General features: G+C 43.4%; 1 protein-coding gene across 4 annotated transcripts in view; it reads left to right on the top strand.

Moving 5' to 3' along the window:
- MOB2 (MOB kinase activator 2) overlaps positions 1–20922 on the top strand; it is a 131275-nt gene that overhangs the window by 100084 nt on the left and 10269 nt on the right. For 2 of the 4 annotated variants that reach the window (XM_021403457.1, XM_021403456.1), the window contains exons 2-3: positions 19299–19459; positions 20688–20781. In XM_021403457.1, coding sequence (XP_021259132.1) covers positions 19299–19459; positions 20688–20781 — 255 coding nt within the window. Of the gene's footprint in view, positions 1–6; positions 164–5720; positions 5747–19298; positions 19460–20687; positions 20782–20922 lie in introns of those variants that run through there. The other 2 variants (XM_021403455.1, XM_021403459.1) reach the window with 2 other exon arrangements.

The following is a 20922-nucleotide window of genomic DNA, read 5'->3' on the forward strand; positions in this document are numbered from 1 at the left end:
GAGAGGCCGCGGTGCGCCGAGCCGTGCCCCGCGGCGCCCCGCTCCGCCGGACCATGGTCGGGGATCAGTGCAGCCTGCCCGCCGAACGGCCCGTCCTCCCGCAGAGCCCTAAGGCCGGACTGAGCTGCAAGATGGTGCTGCAGGCGGTGGGCAAGGTGCTGCGGTAAGGAGGGGCTCGGCGGCCGCGAGGAGGAGGAGAGGGCAGGGGGAGCTGTGTGCCGCGGGTTAGGGTTAAGGTGCCTCGTGCCGCTCTGCGAGGGTGCCCTGGGCCCCCGCCGGGTCCTGCGCGGCAGCCGGGGGTGGAAGTTGGAGTAGCGGTAGCCGCTCGGGGAGAGACGTGTGTCCGCCCATAGCGCTGCGGTCCGGGCTTGTCTCTGCTCCCTGTGAGCCGGGCTTCCTGGGCACAGGCACGCAGCGAAGGTCCCGGTTCTCCCGAATAAGGCGTCTGACCAAGGCTCCGCACGTGCTTTGGCATGTCTCGTGCAGAAATGTCGTGTAAGATGAGGGGAAAAAATTGCTCATGTGGCTCAGGAGTTACGTGAACAGTGAGACGTGTATGACTGCTGAGACCAAAACCAGACACTTTGGCAGAGGATGTGCAGTAATATGATTCGGAGGAGTTCAAACCCGTCCTGGTTTGCAGAGAAAAACGTCACTGCAAACATTAGGATTAGTAGCCTCGCTCTTCAACAACTGCAGCTTTTTATTTTGGCTAAATGCGGTTGGGTATTTTCTCGGCTGGATGAAGAATGGCAGCGCTGCTCCAAAAAGGAGCCTTGTTCCTCCAGCGTAACTTCATTTGGCAAGCTTTCATTTGTCCCCGTTCCTACTACTGGTTGCCAATTGTTAAATGTTTGTCAACAGAAACATTATCCCTCTCTTCCTCTGACTCACGCCTTCTCTCCCCAGACGGGTTTGGGGAGTCGTTTATTAAAGCCGGGATGGACCTGCCGTGTAAATGAGGCACGTTCACTGGTGCAGGCAGCTCGATAAGAACCGCTTGGAGCTGCTTTTCAAGAAGTGCTGTGTTACACTCGCATTTTTTCTGTTTAAAAAAAAAAATACCTTCCTGTAGAAAACGTTAGTTTAGGGAACTCAGGTTTCTTTCTCAACATTTAACAGGGTTAACATCCATTCTTGGTATTTTTTTGGGGGGGTTAACACCATTCAATATGGTGTTATGCAGCTGGTCATATCATAAAATCCCTTGGCCAGCAGCTTGCTATTCATGCTGGGAGCCTTTTGAAGTTCTTGGTAGCTGCTCTGTTGGCAGCAGTCCCAGATGTAAATAGATGGGTGCCTCTGTAGGGAAGTAGTGCCAAGGCTTTTGTTCGGCATCTCTGGCAGTTTGTTGTAAAGCATAGGTAACTTCCTGCGACTTTAGCAGCGGGGCAGATCTCAGATTTGTTCAGTGCGCGCTTCTTCATAAAGCGTAACAAAAGCTCTTCCTTTCTCCTGCAACTGGAGTACATGCAGAAGTTGCACGTAACCTTATTTGCTTTTTCTTCTTGATGTTTCTTTACTACACGTGCTATAAAGCTATGGTGAAAGCAGGAAAAAGTTGCTTTTGTACGTGAAATATTTTGGACTTGGGAATTAACAACAAATGCTTATCTTTCTGCAGCTGTTGCTGGATAGAGGTGATTAGTATATTGTGGGTTTTTTGGTTTGTTTTAATATGCCTTTTCATTCTGAGTTACCTCCTTTTAGAGTTTAGAAGTGTGAAGTCACAAACTTTCTTTAGATGCTAGACTGGTTCTCTTAGTTCTTTTCTTGCATATATATGTGTTGTTTAATTTTGCTGTTCAGTTTTTGTTCTGTAAAAATAGAAACTCATATTCTGCTAAGAGCTCAGAAGGTGTAAGGGTCCAGTGACTGGCTAGGAGCCCATGTAAGTACCAAGTCACCCAAGTGTCCTTACTGCAAAAATCAGGTGCTTAAGAAAATGGGAGCCCTGTGATGGTAGAAGAGGGAACCATGTGGGGTCTGGTTTAGGTTAAAAATAGTGGCTTGTTGGTGCCGGCTGTGGAGGGATTTCTTGAATGTAGACGCCCACAGCTGAGCTTTGTGCACTTCATTGCTGGTAGAAAAGAACAGGACGCTTGAACATGTGACTGAATGCAGAGGTGCATTGCCAGCCTGGTGCTCTTGTTGGCGTAGATGTTGTAGGTGTATGAAGTTAAATAAGATGGATCCTACAGTTGTTGGAATGGCTGACCATCTATTTCAGTGTAAGTGCAGGACAATCAAATACCTCTTCTGAGCCTGTCCTCCTGGAACACTGCTGACTGAGTTTCCTGTAGTCCGTGCAGAAGATGAATCAATGCTAAATTTTGGGTGAAGCAACTCTTCTTGTGTTGAACCGTCCTTACCGTGGCACGTGGATGAGATCACAGACATCTTGCTCGTGTGTAGCCTGATGTTATGAACAGCTTACTGTGCTCTAGTCCTGTTTCACAAGCGAAACTGGGTACTGTCGTCGTCACCTCTCCCACCCACCGCAGCATCGCTCCACAGGCCCCCAAGCACTTGTAGAACGTTGCACTTGAGAAGGGACAGAGTGCTCATCTTCTCTCTGACTTATCCTCTGCTTCTGTCTCTCTGAGGATTTACTGGTTGGCCATTAGAAGGCTCAGTTCTCCTGTAAGATACTGAAGTAGTATAACTTTCCTCCACAGTGAGCCCTTTGTACAGTAGTTCAGTGAGCTGTGGATGCCTGTAAGTAACCAGCTCTCTGGAAGCTTTCGGTATTCCTGTTCTCACTGCTTGGTGATGTAGGTCGTGGTCCTCCTGGTTGCTGCTGCCAAATAGTGCCTGCGTCACACGCTAGGACTAAGTGTTGCCAAAGGAAAAATGGGTTCTGGAAGGGAAACAGAGGGTATTCACGAGAAGCAGCAGCCAACGTGAGCACCTGAGAAGTGTTGAAAAGAGTGTGAGGAAGACAACTGAACCAGAAAGGGCGAAAAATGTAACAAAAGCAGCAGATGTGCTCTCAGCCTTTCTAATTAATTTTTTTATGAAAGCGACTGTTAGGTTTGTTACTCTTAAATTATTAGGGATTCAACTATGAAGAACTTTGGAGATGCAAATATCTTTCATCATATGGGCTAGCAAACTATATTTAACATTTAAGGGGTGGAACCAAGACTCCATGCTTCTAATGATCTAAAAAAAAAAATTAAAATACCATTGGAAAAGTGCCATCTCCCCTTTCAAATTAATCACAGTGCAGCTGAGTTGAAGTTGTGTGTTCCTTAGCCCAGTGCTTAATTAGGGCTTTCATTTCAGTTCAGATGTTTTTGAAATATGTTGATCTCATTTTTTCCCCTCTCCTGTAATGAACTGTGTGTAATTTTTTTAGCCCGTGGTTGGAAAGGGGGGGAAAAAACCAAAACACTCCAAAAGGGATGCAGTTGTCCTGTGTGTTTTTTCCTACAAGTTGGCGGTTCTAGAGAAGAGAGGCAGAAGGGGAAAAAAAAAAGGGAAAAAAGAGCAATGCAGAAACCTTGAATATTGTTCTATTTGTAAAAACTGCTGATGACTATGTAGAAGTGTGCTTTTTACTGGCCTTGAATGGCAGAAATGGAAGGGAAAGCTCAGCTGGAGGAGGCATCTCCCCTTCTTGGTCCCCACGGGTAACTGAGCTGGCCGTGTGAACTGGCAACTGCTGTTCAGAGCTGCGGGTGGGGATGTGAGGATGCGGTTTGAACTATCTGTGTCAGAGGCAGAGTCCTGATTCAGGCACTCAGGGGCAGCTCAGAACTGCAGCATTTGCTGTGCTGTAGCACTGCGGGTCCTGTATGGATGAATTTTGGAAAATACTTGATATGTATCTTCTTTCCAGCATCCAGTGAAACCTAGTCCCTCTGGGATATTTGACTAATAATTGAGGATACGGTGTCGCAGAAGAGGTGTGATGCAGGCTACAGAGTTGTGATACCGTTGTTTAATTACTTCTGATGAAGTACAGAACTTTTTCTATGTACATCTGTTCCCTCACTAATCCTGGACTATATCTCTCCTGAGAGAGCCTTCTGTTTTACAGTGATGTGCAGGGATTGATTTGGAAACCAAACCAAAAAACAAAGAACTTTCTGTGTTAGGCATGCTTACTGTGGGCAGTACCAATAAAATGGAATTTTTACAGTCACTTTTCAAGAATGTGGCAATTTGTCTTGTGATAGTGTGATAAATGATTCCATCATAGATGAACTGACAAGCTTGTGTTGGCATTCTGGATGGCACAGATATTCTTACACCTAGCGCTTTGAAATTAAAAAAAAAAAAAATCCTTCCTTAAATAATTCATAGCAAGATCAGAAAGGAAACAGCTTAATTTTGACATTGGCTTTTGTTTCTCAGTGATCGTGCAGTCATCCTAAACATGTTCATGAAACAAGATACAGGTGGGTAGAAGCAGAGCATGTTTGCTGGGGCTGCCTCGGCTCACGCAGCCAAATGCGTGTGGTGCTTGTGTGTATCGGCAAGGCTAAAGCAAGTATTTTAAAAATAAATCCATTTATATCCTACTTTAGGTTGAAACTTTTTCAACAAGTTAGTCTAATGTACGGTATTTATAAGTAATTAGCGCTACCTAATCTGATTAATGCAGGAGTTGGAGGAGAGTAGGAAGAAGTGAAGGGAGAAGGCAGTGTCCTGGGAGGGGGCTCGTAGGCAAAACCATGTCAGCTATTTTTATCCTGTGCTTCTTCCTTCTCCCTCCCACAACTTTCCATTGTACCAAAATAGTTCAAAATGTTTGTGGTTCAGGGCAACTGACATCACTAATTGTCCTGCTGTGTCTCGCAGAATATTTCTGTAACAGGAGGCGATTTCTTGTTCAGTGGCAGCCACTGGACTCTTGCTGTGCTACTTGGAGGACAAAAGGCACTGTGGGACAGCAACATCTTGTGCTCTGGCAAGGTGTGACTAGGACATGGGGCTTTGTGGGTAGCTCTTCCATGCGTCTGAAAGCATGGACGGGCTTTGGGAGATCATTCTTGCACCTGAGTGTCCTGGCCCAGGGCAGAGTATGCTGCAGAGGACTCCCCCAGCCAGGACAGGCCCTTCAGAGGGTCCCATCCTCAGCTCCAGCAGGCAGTTCCCTGCGTGTGCAGGTAGTCAAGTCGCTTCTGGTGGAGGCTGCAGAGTTGGTCATGTTTTTCTTGAAACTCAGCTCTGCTACAAGCTGTCAGATATCTCTGTCAAAGGTATCTACCGGCCTGCTCTTCTTCTGGAGCTCAGGACTTGGAGCTACCCTCTGGAGAGAGGCTGTGTCTCTTGAGCAGACCTGTGCAGCCGGCACGCCTCCATTCCTTGGGATACTTGTCAGTTCATTCGCTTTCATGCGCTGCAGGAGTGTCACGATCCTGGTGTGTTTATGAAGCCTTACGAACCACGTACAGTGTACTAGCTTAATGAAGAAGTTGGTCTTTCTTCATTCAGAGGTATTTCACAACATTGAGCCGTATTTTGGTTACGCGTTGTACATCCGGTGAAGTGATAGCCAGAGGGAGATGACTGCTAAAATTCCTCTGTGTGTCGAAATAACCCTGCAAGGTATCTTGAGAGCTAGTATAGGATGGGTGTCTGCCTGAGGATTAACAATGTTTTCCTCTGTTTTAGGAGCATGAGTGTCCTCCTTGTATTCTTCTGGAAATTCCTTGTGGACAGCTTAGAAAGAATAGATTTGATTGTAATCTGAAACTTCTGGAATCATCCACCCTTCTTTTATCATGTTTCTTTGGTATGTGGCTGTTTCAGTACAGTATTTCCTCTATGATCTTAGCTACTGCTTGTTGCTGCCTGGAAGATGATTTCAGATATCTATGTGCACAAAGCATGAACGTGCAGCAATCATCCTTCTGGGAGCTGGCTACAATTCCTGGTTTGTCTCTACTTCTTCTGTTATAATAGCCCATTTTTTCCAGTACTGCTCTTTATGGAGAAAGAATCTATTTCACACATGAAATTTTTATCCACTACTCTGTGGTATCTTAAACCATCAGTGCACCCCGAGTAGACTTAAAGTGGGGAAAAAAAAAATCTCCAGAAGAGCTTTTCTCTTTTGATTCTTGATGCTCTTTGCTGAAGAGGTGTGCTGTTAGGAATGCAGTTTGCTGATGGTAGTTGTCATCTCCCTAAACAGGTAAAGCAAAATCTGTCTGATTTCCTATTGTATATCATCTTCTGTGACTACACCAAACTGAGTTTGATAAAGCTTTTTTTTCTTGCTGAAAAGTTTTTCCTAATCTTTTTTCTTAATCTCTGGTGCTGTGGGGCTCAACAGAATCTTAACGAAGACTTTAGCAAATAGGAGAGAAGATAAAACTTTGCTCTTAAGATCTGCCAGCACCTAGTCTCTGGAAAGAGTAAGGTATTGGGTGTATGGGTTAACCCTTTCCTTTTTGAAGAACAACTGCTTTTTGGAAGTAGTGGGGTCCATTAACAATGGTTGGAGGTAGGTTGTTTGAGCTTGCTTGAAAATGCTGCTCTGTTAAATTTGCAAGTTCATTTCTTTCTGGTACTGACACCGGTGCAGAAGTGCTTTTGCTCAGACAACAGGGATTGGCTGTAGCAGCTGCTCCCCAGGTGGAAGGAACATTGTGGATGTCTCCAGTTCCTTATATTTTTAAATAAGGAAGAATCAGCAGTGAGTGCAGCTGCCTGTCCTCAGGAAGGCAGGTAGAGATGAAACATTTTTAAAAAAAAAAACAAAAACAAAAAACAAAAAAAGCTTCTAACAGAGCTCAGTGTCTGAACAAAATAATCTCAGCAGGCCATGGAGAGTTGGAGTTAATGAAGAAAGGAAGCTTGGGATTCTTCATGGTGACTTCAACATTGAAATGCCAAGAGGGGTGGCTCTGTGTCCTTGTTAGCTCCACTCACTAGATACTCACCAGACTTGCTGTTGATTCCAATGTGACCACACATCCCAGATTTGGAGCTGCAAAGACTTACAGGGGCACATGCTACGAATCAGCAGGATGCATTTGGCAAGACGAGGGAAAGGAAATTTTTGAAGTAGGTCGTTCTGGTTCCTCATTGTACGAAGTCCTTAGTTTGAACATCACTACCTTGTAATGTGTCTGAAAAGGTGTTTCTACTTCAGCTTTTCCTTCTCCCTTGGAGAATCCTGGAAAGTAATAAATCAGGGGCAGGAATCACTGCTGTCTTGCGAGCTAATTAACAGTGGTAGATCTAACTGTACAAGTAATTAAAATGTTATTCCCCCTACTATTTTTATCAGTCATTCAAATGTTCTCTACTTTGGCCCATAATTCTGTGGGGCTTACATTTTGAATAGGTTTGTTGTCTTCTATTGTACGTAAATGCAGGGAAATACTGAAAGGGCTGTGTGTTACTGACGACAAAACCAAACAGGCAGCATTGCATCATTCTTATGCAAAGTTTAAAAATTAACTAATGGCTCAATTAGCAAATGTTTTGTACGTATCATTCATTAATGAAAGTTAGCTAACGAAGATAATTCCTTCTACCTCCAACTCTTCTCCCGTGAGGAGATGTACTTTGTGCCTTCTAACTATGAATTGTTTTCTTCCTTTAACAAGGCAGTTTGTTTTAAGACTGAAAAGTGCTGTTCTGTTATCACAAGATCTGAGGTACGCCAGGAGAGGTTGGATTTCCCTGAACTGACTTTTTATGTACAAAAAAAAGATTGAGAGGTGTGAGGGGGGTAAAAAGAAAGAATAAATTCATTCTTGATCCTTAAAGCTGCTATTGAGTGAGAACTGACTGTGAGCGGTTGTAACTTCTAGCAATTAAATATCTTTCCTAATAAAAATGCTGTAGATCACTTAAAATGTAAGAGATGAGTTTGTCAAGCTTGATGCCGTGGATCTGTATTTCAGTTGGAGCTGCTGCTTCACACTGGTCTTTCTTTGCCCAACCTGTTCGTTAACTAATGAGCTCCTCACAGCTGTGTGCAACAAGAGGCACATGTGTTCTAGTACAAGGGCTTTAAGAATAAATTCACAGGTGCAGGCATGCAAAATTGCTTGTGAGTAGTGAAGACAAGCTATAGTTTTTTCCCATGCTATATATGTAAGACGTTACTGAAGCTCCTACACAAAGATGAAAACATTTGAAGTAGTTACAAATGCAATCTATGCATGCTGTCACTTGTGCCCTTGGCACTTTCCTGGCCTATTAAATCATCTTATAGTTTCAGATGTACACTAGACTGTTACGTGAAAGATTCAGCTGTTAAAATCCTGCTTTCCTGTATGATTACATATCAATGATGTTTTCAAAGATGGAACTGTATGTAACAAAGTAGCAAAACAGAAGGCAGAACTAGTTTTCCCTATTCCCAACAGAAGCAGCCAGCGTAGCCTTCCAGTGCAGGGCATGTTTTGTGCCTCAATAACCACAACTTGCCCGGTCCTGCCGGAAGTCAGAAAGAGCCCCTTACTGTTCCTTGCCTCTGGGGAGCTGGGCTGAGAGGCAGCAGTTGTGGCTGAGCTCAGCTGCAAGCTGACATGTTGCACCATGTTGAGAAGTATTTATCTATTGGGAGCACTGACTCACAGTGAGTGTTCCCATTAACTGCTTGGGGACTGCATCTTGCAGCCCGTAGTGCCTTTCGTACTGCGCAGTATAGTGTTAAAGTGTATTTTAAAACCCTCTTGTACTTTTTAAATGTTCAGAACTATAAAATTCAGTTGACAATACATTGACATTGTATGTACCTGTCCTCCGAAACGTGGTACGTGAGTAAGGTGGTGAGCTTGGCTTGCATCTCTAACACACGTCCTTCATTGTAGGTTTTTGTTAGGCTGTGCTAGCACCTAAATCTAGTTAGCACTATTAGATGGATGGATGTTTTTGTGGGAAAAGGGCTGTGAGGAAAGTCAAACACTTGTGTACAAAGACAAACCTGTCTGCAGCCTGGTACTCTGAGCAGAGCAGGCTGTCTGCATTTGTGTATCTTGGGCTATATAGCAAGAAGTCTGAGTGCTGAAGCCAGGTTTCCATGGTGAAATAATTCCTAGCTATTAAAGCACAGTTCTACTCTGAAAAGCAACTCTGTGCAAGCTACGTTGTGAAATCTCACATTTACGAGGCCAGGAGGGTTCCAAATCAAATTTGCTCAGAGAAATAGAAAAGATACCTTTGCAGTCTGCCAGCTGTACAGTTTGGGTTGGAAGATAACGAGTAGCGTCTTCAGTGGTTTATGTGCTCTGGTGGTGAACTCCCTCCCTGCAAAGGTGCACTGAAATGTACCGCATGTGCTCTTCTGGGAAGATAAGAGGGTTGCATCAGAATAACCAAGGGGAGTGGTTGCTGCCAGAACTTGAATTTAATCATAATGCAGAAGTCAAAATAAGTTTTAAGTGTATTTCAGTGGAAGATCGCAGCAGAGAAAGTAGCCAGGAAAAAAACTACTGAAGTTAATGGATATGTCTGAAAGCACACAGGTAATAGATATGTTAATGAAGAAGTTTCCTTGTTTTTACTGCAGTACATTTTCTCTCACTTTGCAGAGTCTAAAAACTTTGAGAGGTACAGGCGTATTTATTGTTGCTAATTGGATGGGCTCTAGTTTTTCCTTGTTCTTTGCAAACAGTTCTTTTGGACTCCAGAATTTCAAATCATGTTGGTTGGAAAAAAAAAGAATGCTATTCTGAGTGTTATAACTTACTTGCATTCGAACTTTGGTGCAGATTACTTGTTCTCATGGTTCTTCTTCACAACTCCCTCTGCACCGTAGGCTAGTTGCCTTTGTCTGCTCTCAATTGAGAGCCCCTTTCCTCCTTTGCCTGCGTTTTAATTACCGAAATTTAAGCTATGCTGTAGATCTCTGCTTTGGGTGGAGATGTAGGTCTGGTATAAAACACACACACACAACACTGTTTATCTCTACTGCCTGTAAAAGGACGTAAGTAATTCAGATATAAATCTTCATGTATGCAGATATCTGTGGTTAGGTGAGCTGAATCCTATTCCGACTGCTAGCTGCAGTTTGGGAGGATTCGTAGGGAGCCCATCGGTGGATGGTTAAGGAAGAATTAGTTGCTACAATAGGAATGACCTTTTCTTCTAATAGTGACAAGGATACAGTAGCATCCTGATGACTTTGGAGCGTGTGCTTGGGAACTAAAATGAGCAGCGTGTTAACAAGACAAAGCCCAGAACAGGAGACTCCAGCCTGTGTTTGCAGCTGATGAATTTCAGAAAGGGCTGGGTAGAGATGCTGTTGGAGGGCTGCCCTGTGGAATTTCACAGCAGAGCCTCTCTGATCCCTTTGTGCCCCATGTGCTCTCGAGGTCTGCTCTGAAAGTACCCTCCTGGGGAGGAGTTGCTGCAACAGGGAAAACACCCTAAGAGATAGGTTTCCAAGCAGGTCTTTGCTTTGTTTTGCTCAGGTTAGGGTTTGCTTTGTCAGCTGGCCAGAGCTCACCCACAGTTGGAGAGTTAAAAGCAACATAAAGAAGAAGAAAACACCCCAATTCTGTCACACGCTCAGGACTCTGGTACCTATGACGCAGTGTTCTGCTCTATAGTTTGTTCTAAGCATTGGATAAATTAGTTGTTGCAATACTCTGAATCTGGGACCTACTGCATCTCTTACAACAGACCTAATTTGGCTCCATGTAAAGCTCTTGAGTATAAACATTAGGAAAGATTTGTCTCTTTTTTTAACTTTCCTAGTCCTCAGATTACCAAAACTCTGGACTGTACTAAATCATAAATTAGGGCAAGAATTTTGCTGAGACTTTGCTTTGGCATCTCCTACTTTGGCTACGTGAGTGCTTTTTTGTGTGTAAAGGTAGAAGAAACAGTTCAAAATGAAAATTGAGTGGGATAAGACCACTTTCTGTCCTTCTGCTGGTGAATGGTTCCTTCTAAATTGCATCCCTGGCTCCCAGAAGTAATCTTACTTGCACCCTGCATGGTGCTGGGGCCCTGTTCCCATCAGCTGAACCTGTGTGAGGGTCCTGCTTCCAGGAGGCCCTCCTCAAAGGCAGACAGAGAGGGCAGGTCCAGCCTCTGCTTTGGGGAGGACTTCTGGCAGGTACGCCTGGAGAAGAAAGGAAACTCTAGTCCAGCGTGTTTTTACCACAAGAATGCACTCTACGCATTTTTGTAGTATTAACCAAATTGTTTGCAAGCCTGGCCATGCCTCTGCGTTCGTTCTTCCCAGAGTTGCATTAAAGAGAAAATGGGGCAGCCTAAGCAGAAGGGAAGGAGCAGCAGCAGTACCCAGCCATCAGCAAGTACCTGAACGTCCCAGCACTGGACTTCAGAAGGCAGTTACCATGCAGCTGCCACACTGTGAGGGGCAAATGGAGCTGACACCAGGGATTAGCAGGCAAAGGGTGCAGGAGAGAGAGGTGTGAGGTGGGTGGGGATTCCTCTAGAAGTAAGGGAGAATCCTGATGTCCTGGAGACAGTACTGCAGGTGCCCCGTGTTCTCCTTGCTTTGCCAGCAGCACCAGCTAAAACTCAGTTTGGCCCTACAGAATTGTTCTGGGCTTTCTGCTGAGAAGCAGCATTATAAAATAATGTTATGGCATTTGTCATCCTTAACATGCCTGCCATGCCTTGGCACCGACTGTTTTCAGCGCAGCATCCGGAGGCTGAGCAAAGATTCCCTTTTAAGGCAAAGAGCCACTATGAGAATCCAGGAGAAAAAGTTTCCCTGGCATGTAGGGCACATTCTTCTTTCCTCCTCCCCTTAAATAAACTATTAGTAACTTTTAAAAACGGAACAAAAATGAAGAAGCAGGACGAGAAATGCTGCCAAAGACATTTTATTCTGTGCAGCCTCCTTAGAGCCGCAATGTACCCCAGCCCTGGAACTAACGCAGGGCAGGAGCTGGGAGGAATGGAGCTGAGGTCACGGGGGTCTGTCAGAGAACCTGGGGTGAGAGGAATCACAGACAGTCTGAAAATGCGGTATCTTTCCTTCCCCAAGCCCTGGGGAGACAGTCTGACCGCAGCAATCCATGAACAATTGCGCTGCACGACGCAGTGGGTTTGGGCTTGCATTCTAATACCTTACACGGTCTCCCTTCCCATGCTGACGTTTTCCTCTTTCCCAACCCTGAGCGTGTACGTGTACACCCAGGATTCGTGGTCTGGGTGTGCTGGCGTGTGGCCTTTTCAGCTAAAGGCTTAGCACTGGCCTTGGTTAAAGCAGCGTGTGGGGGACAGCAGACAATTCTCCAGGGAGATATTGGACACGTAATGTTTTAAAGGCAGAGAGAAATGCAGATATTCTTTTCAACTACACTTCTGTTACAAACGACACTTCCAATTCCAATTTTCTTGCATCATGTACAAACAAGTTGAATTCCCAAGGGGTGATTTTAAGGTGATTGCAGCCTTTAAGACTTCAGTCCTTGCACCTATCAGAGGGGAAAAGACCAGTGTGGGAAATAAGGATGGCCGAGATAGGAAAATGGACGGCGTTTGTGACTGTCCTGTAAAAGCTGCTGTAACCTGCTTTTTTATTGTCCTTGGTGGGTGCTTGTTGTCGGGAATCAAATTCTCACTCATAAAACTGTTTCCTTCCTGCTATGAATAGGGTCAAGGCTCCCATAGTTACGCAGGACATTCCTAACCAGAAATTAACTGATAACTTCTTTCCAGTAAACCATCATGGGGGAAGAAAAAAGAGATAAGTAAATCTTTGAGCAGTTAGCCTGCTTTTCCTTACGAAACATGTGGATGGCAGAGTTTTGGTTTTCTCCCCTATGTCTGAGCATGTTAGAGGAAAAGAGCTTGTGTATTCAAATTTTTAACTTCTCTACATTTTATTTCCTCTCCTGTTCCACCCAGCTCGCATGATTCCTTACACCAAGAAGGGAAAAGCAGGGAAACTGCTGTGAAAATACACTTAAATTTGAATTACAACCCCGCATTAACTGCAAGAAAAACCTGAACGTGGTCGTAAGGATTGGCCTAAAAGATGCTGTTAAAAGGTTGGCTTACTGCCTCTCTAATTCTGTGTTGGCTTACGTTTTAAGAAGCTAACCCTCAGCCTCAGATTACTACGAAAGTAGGTTTTGGCAAGAGTACTTTGTAATACTTTGGCTATGGAGGCTATTTTAAAACTCAATGTTTCAAAAAGAAAAGGAAAAAAATACAGGATGAAAATCGAAGGCGAAGAGAGTTTCATGTATCCACTAATTCGGTAGCATAGAGGCACACCTGGGTGAGGTGTAATAATGGTGTTGCTGTTGGAGACTGTAAATCCTCAAAAGACTGTTTTCCACAGAGATGTTGCAGTTGGTGTTGCAGCATTTCAACCCTAACACTTTTTGGCTTGTGAACCATACAAATTGCAAAGCACAAACTAGATACTTGAAAATAGCCCCCTAAAGCCTCGTTAGCCCTGCCCCTGGCAGGGGATTGGAAATAGATGATTTCTAAGGTCTCTCCAACCAAAGCCATTCTGTGATTTTGTAACATTCCGTCAGCGTCTTACTTTTCTCATCTTTCTTAAAGCAGCGTTTTCTTTTTTGTGCCACAGTTGTATGCATTACCGTGAACCTTGGACTCTCGCTCTGCTCTTGCCAGCATTGACTGAATATGTCCCAACTGGATTGTCACAGCTGGGAAACTCTTCTAATTTTGTTTGGGATTCCTAGGGTTATACCAATCAACCTAGGGTAATAAATTGGATCAGTTATATAAATAATATTAGCCACGAAATGAGTATCTCTGTGCAAGTTTCATAATCTTGGGCAGTTTTCATCTCTGTGGACTTGAGGTGGCTTGTGCGTTTTTAAGTTTGCAAATAGGGGGAAATTTGCCACATAAAGCTTGCTGGGCCTGTTCTGTTGATTTTTTTTCAAGTGGAAATCAGCGTATTTGAGACCTGGGACTTGAAATTGGTGCAAGATCCAGAGGGCACAAAGTGACTGGAGTTGGCTCTGCAGCCGTGGCTCCTCACTGCGATGGAGTTTTTTTGGTAGGGTTTCTGTTGGTTTTCTGTTGTTTTTTTTAGCTTATCTTTCCAAAGTTACTCTTCTATGTGGCGCTTGTTTCTGGAAACAAACAAGCAAGCCTCCCAGCTTGAATATACCACATAAAAAAGATACAGCAAGATAATGGTTATAGCAGAGTTGGACAGCTGGTTCCCTCTGGTGGGGGGAAAAAAAAAAGGAATCCTGAATAGGTAGTGATGATTTTAAAATGCACAGTCAGTTTAATTAACTGCTAGTATCTCTTCTGAAGTCAAACTTGTGATAAATTGGGGTCATATGACCAAAACCATGGATGCCTGGTACAACTCCAAAGTGGTGTGAACTCGGTGAGGCTAGGGAGCGTGTCCGCGCTGTGGGCGTGGTGTCCTTGGCATGTTCTCAGCTAGATCAGACTGCTACCCTTGTACTTCTTTCAAAACAAACCGTATCAGTTAAAACAAAGCACATCTTTAGCATTTGTACCATTAATGAACTTTGAACCTTAAAGCCATTTTTTGCTATGAAGTGGGAATAATACTTCTCTCCTATGGTTTTAAAATTAATACCTGGATAGTGCTTTAAGATGCTCCAAAGAAGGTTTTTTTGCACCAGGAAACTACTGGGTATCTGAAGGAAATGAGAGAGAGAAGAAAAGGATCTTGATTAACTGAGAGGGGATAACAAAGCAACCTGAGAAACTGGCATTTGTACTTGAATCTTAACAAGGCAGTTGACCAGGAAAAAGATCATCATGGCCCAGCAGGCCCGTTACTCACTGGGGTTGTCTTACACCTCTCTTGCTCGGGTGAGATCTAGGCAAGTTTCCAGCTGCTGTGTTTTCTCAGGTGAACACAAGGCTGAGCATGGAAGCCCAGGCAGTAATGAATGTCCTCTGGCTGGAGCTGGTTTGCTTAACCTTCTGTTACGATGCTTCATGTGAGTGACCTCTCTTTTACCACCACTTCTCCTTCTCTGGATCTTCTTCCTGGATGTAACTTGGCCCGTGGCATCTTATATGAGTGCCTGAAACCAAACAAAAACAAACCTATCCTGAAACTTATCTGAAGAATTCATTTGTACTCTGGTTTGCCTGCCAATGAAAACTGCGGAGTGCTGTCTCTCCTTGGCTTCCTTAAAGATGTTCTTTCCTTAAGGAATAGTCAAGCACAGATAGAAAGGTTTTGGTCTGACCTTGACAGGCCTCCCCGTACAGCTGTGTAATACCATTTCTTCAGCTGCGTTGGGGTGCGTTCATCTGATATACAAGTGCTAAGACATGGAATTCTCATTGTTTTTAAGTAAGACATAGGTAAACACAAATCGGGACTTTTGCTGGCTTTAGGATGTGGGTGGTGTAGACTGTAGGTGATGGATTTGGGTGTTTCCTGAGTAGAACAATACAACTCTACTGTTTTTGACACATTTCCTTTCATTGAAAGCAGGATGAATGAACTGTTTCTGAGTGTGCTGCTTTATGTTTGGTGCCATAGTTGTTACCTTATAAGGGTGTTTGGGACATCTCAGAAATGGCAACGCGTAATTTTTTGAATTTGTGCACTTTAAAACAAAAATTGAAGAAGGCCTCTTGAATATAAAACTTTGCAGCACACAGCAAAGAGGATAACAGTTGCTTCTCTTTGTGTGTTCGGAGTTGATTCTGGGTAGATGGTGTTTTCTTGCAAGCCTTTGAAACAATAGTGAACTTGGAGGGAAAGTGGAGCAGAAGGAAACTAAATGGTAAACTTCTTGCTTTTTAGTAAATGTCTGAGCTTAGGTTTATATGGAACACAGAACTATTACTTGTTGACTCTTGATCATACGTCATTGTGTTTCTTAAACTGCTTTCTGTATACTGTTGTATGTTCCAGCTTTCTAAGTCTGTGAAGAAAATGCTTTAGTATTGAGTATTATTGATAGTTTCCAATGCAAAACCAATGGTTTTGCAACCCAGAGTCAGCGTGATTAGTACTAGAAAGCCTGATGTTATAACCAGAGTTCTGCCTGAGGAAAGATGTGCAGTCCACTTCAAAACTTGGCATTGTTAAAACTGGAATATATTTTTGTTTGTAGTTACAGCGTTTGAGCCCTGTAATATCCCAACCAAACTGCACACAGGTCGTGAAAATCTGATCATAGAAGCAATTTCTGTGTTCTTGTTTTAATGCTCAGCAGCTGCTAAAAGTTAAAAAGAAGTTTGTGCTGCAGATGATGCTTTGACATTCAGGTTTCAGCGGTGTGAATAAAAACCCTTTCCTATCAGTGATTATGGGCCTTGTTGCAGGTTTTGTGGTGATACTCATGAGACAGGTTCTTTCTTAAACTGAGGCAAAGCTTTGGAAAGGGGCAGGGCATAAGTTCCTTCAGGAAGCTTCTGTTTGAAATGATCCAGTTCCAGACTGAGGCAGCTGTGGAAAGACTTTCAATCTGTTGAAAGATGCAAAGTGGCTGCATGTACTAATCCAGCAGAGCTGACATTGGTGTGGAAATGAGACTAGGTGTTTTTTTTTTCCTGGCATAAGGACTGCTCATAATTGTTTGCATTAAGAAACTTGACGGAAGTATGTAGCATTGAATTTTTGTTTCTTTTCTTGAAATGGAAAGAAGATGCTGAAGTGAGAATGAGGTAAACACGATCCACTTTCCTTCACTGGAAGGCTTGCCTCAGCCTCCTGCATCTAGCTTCCTCCTGTGGTTTCCCTCTGCAGTCTTGGCTCTATGACAGACTATCTGTGACCTCTTTGTGTGTCTCTTCCCTCCTTCTCCTCTCGAAAGACTGCTCTTTGCTGATGTGGCACAGCCCTGACCCAGGGCTCTTGGTTCAAGTATCCTGACGTAAAGCAAAGGTACACGCTCTGTTCTATCCACGCTACTTCTCTTCTCCCAAGTGGGTAATGCCGTTTTTCAAACCAGTCTTTTAAACTGAAAGCATCTTCTGCCTGAGTGTCACTCAGTTATAACTCCCGTTTCTTAAAAGATCAACTTATCCATGAATGTCTGAATCCTGCTCCTTTCCCCAACCAACCAGCTGAAAAAACCCAAAGTGTATATTCTGGATAAGACATTAATCTCTGTCCAGTGGTCTAACAGATAAGAAGGTGCTACATGGAGCACGCCAGGTGTGGTTTCAGCAGTGTAGGAGTAAGGCATCTTATGTTTGGAATTAGGCAAATTAGTGGCCTCGAGTATTTTTTTTATTAGCTTGGGGCCAAATGCATAATATCACCTGGATCGATGCTGTTTACTGTCAAGGTAAGGTAGTTTCAAGTCCTAGTATGGTAGTCTTGCAGAAGGAACAGGACAAACACATATCATATATTACAAAGTCAGGTTACAGATTATCAGATGAGACTGTTCTTTCTTGCCAGTGTGTTTTCCTTGGGTATTATTTCAAGTTCTCTGAAAACCTGAAGTCTGACGCCCAAGCGTAAGTACATCTTTCATACATTCTTTAAATACCTTCAAGGCCCTTCTGCAATTCTTTCATGGACATTTCTTTATCTCCAGGTCATTTTTCTGCATGGTGAGGTTCAAAAGCAATCTTGCAAATATAAGGGTTTGAAGACAAGAATACACAGCTGAGAACCAGGATCTGCTGGTCTGAGTAACCCCTCAGTGTTAAGAGTATTCTGCTTTGAAATGTCTGACTTCACGTGTCCTAGACCATCCCTTTGGGCAGCTGTGTGAATTAGTCCAGGTTGCTTCATTAAATCAACCTAAGGGATATGTGTCTTGTAGGCTTCATTTGAATTGGAATGCACTGCTGTGGAAAAAGGAGATGACAGAAAATGTGAAAAAAGTAGCTGTACGCTAAATGGGTCATCTTAAGTACTGGTTTTAGTTTATTCTCCTACTGTATATGCAGTCTCTTTAAAAAAGATGTTCATGTCACAGGTGTCCTCTCTAATTGTGACATTTCTCATGAACGCGTAGAAGTACAGAGAACCATCTTTTCTGTACTGGAGGTCTCCAGTGGTGGTTCCTGCACATCCATGGCTTGAAAATATATTGTGAGTGTGTGTATCGTGCTGCTGCTGTAAGTTTTCCTCGATGATCGCATTCCTTTCTCATCTTGAAGTCGCTCTGGTGGCTAGGGAGAAATGTGACGAGGCTTAATAAAAGTTCTAGATGGTGTACAGTGACAGTCCTGGTGACTGAGCCGTAGAAAGTTATGGCATGCCTCTCACTACTTAATGCAGTGTTGAAGATGGGGACCATGAGTCATTCTGAAGATCGGTTTAGCGTGCGCATCAGTAAAAAGCCCATAAGGAGAGAAATCCAAATAACCGTACGTGCTTTGGGAAAAGTACTGACGTGTAAAACATGGTTTTAGGAAAGATGCGCATCTCAGTCATACGGCAAAAACCAAGTGTGTATCTCAGGCGTGTTTTGAAGATTTAAGCATGCTAAGAGCCAGAATGCAAGACAGTTTCCTTGGGATGGGATCCAGATACGTTTCAACAGCAAATTCAATGCACTCATGTGCAAAGGTGGACTTGTTGTGGTTTTGCACGTCCTTAAAAACCCACTCTTTAACCAGGAAAAGCTAGCACTGAAAAATCCCAGCATCTCTCTTATGGTAGTGCATACCAAGCATTGCCTTACTGCACTTGTCTCTCACCATTAAATAGAGCTTCTGTTTCCAATCAGGTGGAATTTTTAATTGTAGAAACACATGTATATGCAGCTGTTTGACCACATATAGCCTAAATAAAACGAAGAGCTGACCCACCAGCTTTGCTCAAATGTCCATACGGAACCCCCATCCCAGGAATACTGGTTGTGTTCTAGCTTGAGGGTGTTAAAAACAGAGTGGGAGGAAAACTAATAATTAAAGTAAAGGCTTGAAAAATAGGAGATCAAAAGTTGCAATATGCCGTGGAAATAAACGCACTTAATGAAATGCTGTTAGTCTGTTTTTATAAATCCTCGTGGAGGCTTATTTCGTGTGGAAAGAGCATTTTTCCAACTGGGAGCTGTCTTCTCCCAGCAGTCTGCTTGCGCTGCCACAGTTAACTGTGGTGCAGCGGGTAGGCAGTATACTCGCATCCGAGTATCTCCTTTGGGCACAGTACCATTTTGCTGTCACAACTGTTCACAGGTATAAAGACTGGCTGTCACTCTCCCAGATCACTCGGAGTCTAAACTGACAAAGGCAACGCAGTTACACAATACAAAATTTTCCCAATAACTTATGCACTTTATCAACAACTTTTGCTTTATTTAACAAGTTAAGCTGAGGGGAGAGAAAGCAGGAGAAACAGTATAAACTGAAACACAGGAGTGTGGATAAACAGATTTCTTTCGGGTTCCTCCAGCTGCTGGCTGGCAGTGAAGGTAACCCTTCTTTTTCATCTCTTGCAGGAAGTCCAAGGGAAAGCCAAATGGTAAAAAGCCAGCACCGGAAGAGAAGAAACTTTACCTAGAGCCAGAATACACAAAATCCAGAATTACCGACTTTGAATTTAAGGAGCTGGTGATGTTACCACGAGAAATAGACCTCAACGAGTGGCTAGCCAGCAACAGTGAGTATTTCGATCATACAGCTCTTGAGATTGCTGGCCACACCCAAGTAGGCATTCATTCACTGCTTTTTCGTCACTGTTTGCAGCACTTAGGACAACACGCAATGACTATTTATGCTTCCTGCATAATACATGTCATTACACCTTGAATAGTAATTAAGTTGTCTTATATAGAAACCAACTGTGCTCAGCAGTGGGGGAGGCAGGATGCATTTCTTCCTTCCGACTTACTGTGGCACCAAGGGCAATGAAGTTTCTAATGCCCTTCTGAGGACCATCACTTCCCCTTCTGACTGCTCTGCTAAACAGGCAGTTCAGCATGTTTCTTACTCAAGCTATTGGTCTCACAGAAGCACTGTAAAAATTGTAGTTTAGTACGACTCTTATGAAAGCGGAGTTCTGCTCAGCAATGAGAAGTTTACAAGCCTTTTGGTTGGTTTCTTCTCTCCATTCCTTCCAAGCTTTGGTGGAATTAATTACCGTGAATTTAAACTCTAGTCAGGCTGGAACTCGAAAGATGTGACCGACTAGCGTAACTGAGTGCTGTATCAACGCATCTGAATTCTGATGTACAGTATTTTCTTGTACTGCTGCTTCATCTGCCATTCTAACCTGCAGCTGTCACCCAGTCTTGTTTTTATTTCCGACAGAATGCAGTGGTAGCAAGAAACTACTTGAAACTGTATTAGAAAAGCTTAGAGTGGCTCGTTAAAAAAAAGTGAGGTGTCCCACCATAGTATTAAAATGTTAACATCTCAGGGGATTTTTTTTGAAAGTAGCAGTGTACTAGTTTTCATGCTGATTATTTTCAAGGGAGATGTATCATTAGGACTGTATGTTGTTTTGTAGCCACTATGCATTTTAAGTCTGACTTCAAAAGGATGTAGAAAATAGTTTGCCTTCAGCTTGGAGCACAGCATTCTACTGTAAAGGTGAGGCTGATGACAGAGATGCTTTCCAGTCTTGCTGCTTTGTGAGTAATAAGAGCTGATGCATCGTAGCGCTTTCATCTTAAATGAAAACAAGAGCTTTCATTCTCTGTAGCTCTTTGTTTTGCAATTCATCATTAGACTCATTTAACTAAAGCATGTTTAAGTATGTATGCAAGCTTAAGACACTGAGGTCACTTAATAACTCGATCTATTTAAATAAAAGTTAGGAGGACAACCGGTGTTTCACAAGTATTTTATTTCTGATTTGTTTCCATTGTGTTTTTTTTTTTTTTCAGCAACGACTTTCTTTCATCACATCAACTTACAATATAGTACAATCTCAGAATTCTGCACAGGAGAGTCGTGTCAGACCATGGCGGTGTGCAATACGTAAGTCAGTATTTACTACTACTGGGTTTCCACGAAGTCTTGAGAGGAGCTGGGGGAGGGATTTGGGAGAATAGACCTGCTTGCCCTGTGCCACCTCTTCACTCAGGACAGCTGTGGCAGCAGGATGTTCTTGTGCCTCTT

The sequence above is a fragment of the Numida meleagris genome, chromosome 6, assembly GCF_002078875.1.
Source record: "Numida meleagris isolate 19003 breed g44 Domestic line chromosome 6, NumMel1.0, whole genome shotgun sequence".
In the NCBI taxonomy this organism is placed as follows: domain Eukaryota; kingdom Metazoa; phylum Chordata; class Aves; order Galliformes; family Numididae; genus Numida; species Numida meleagris.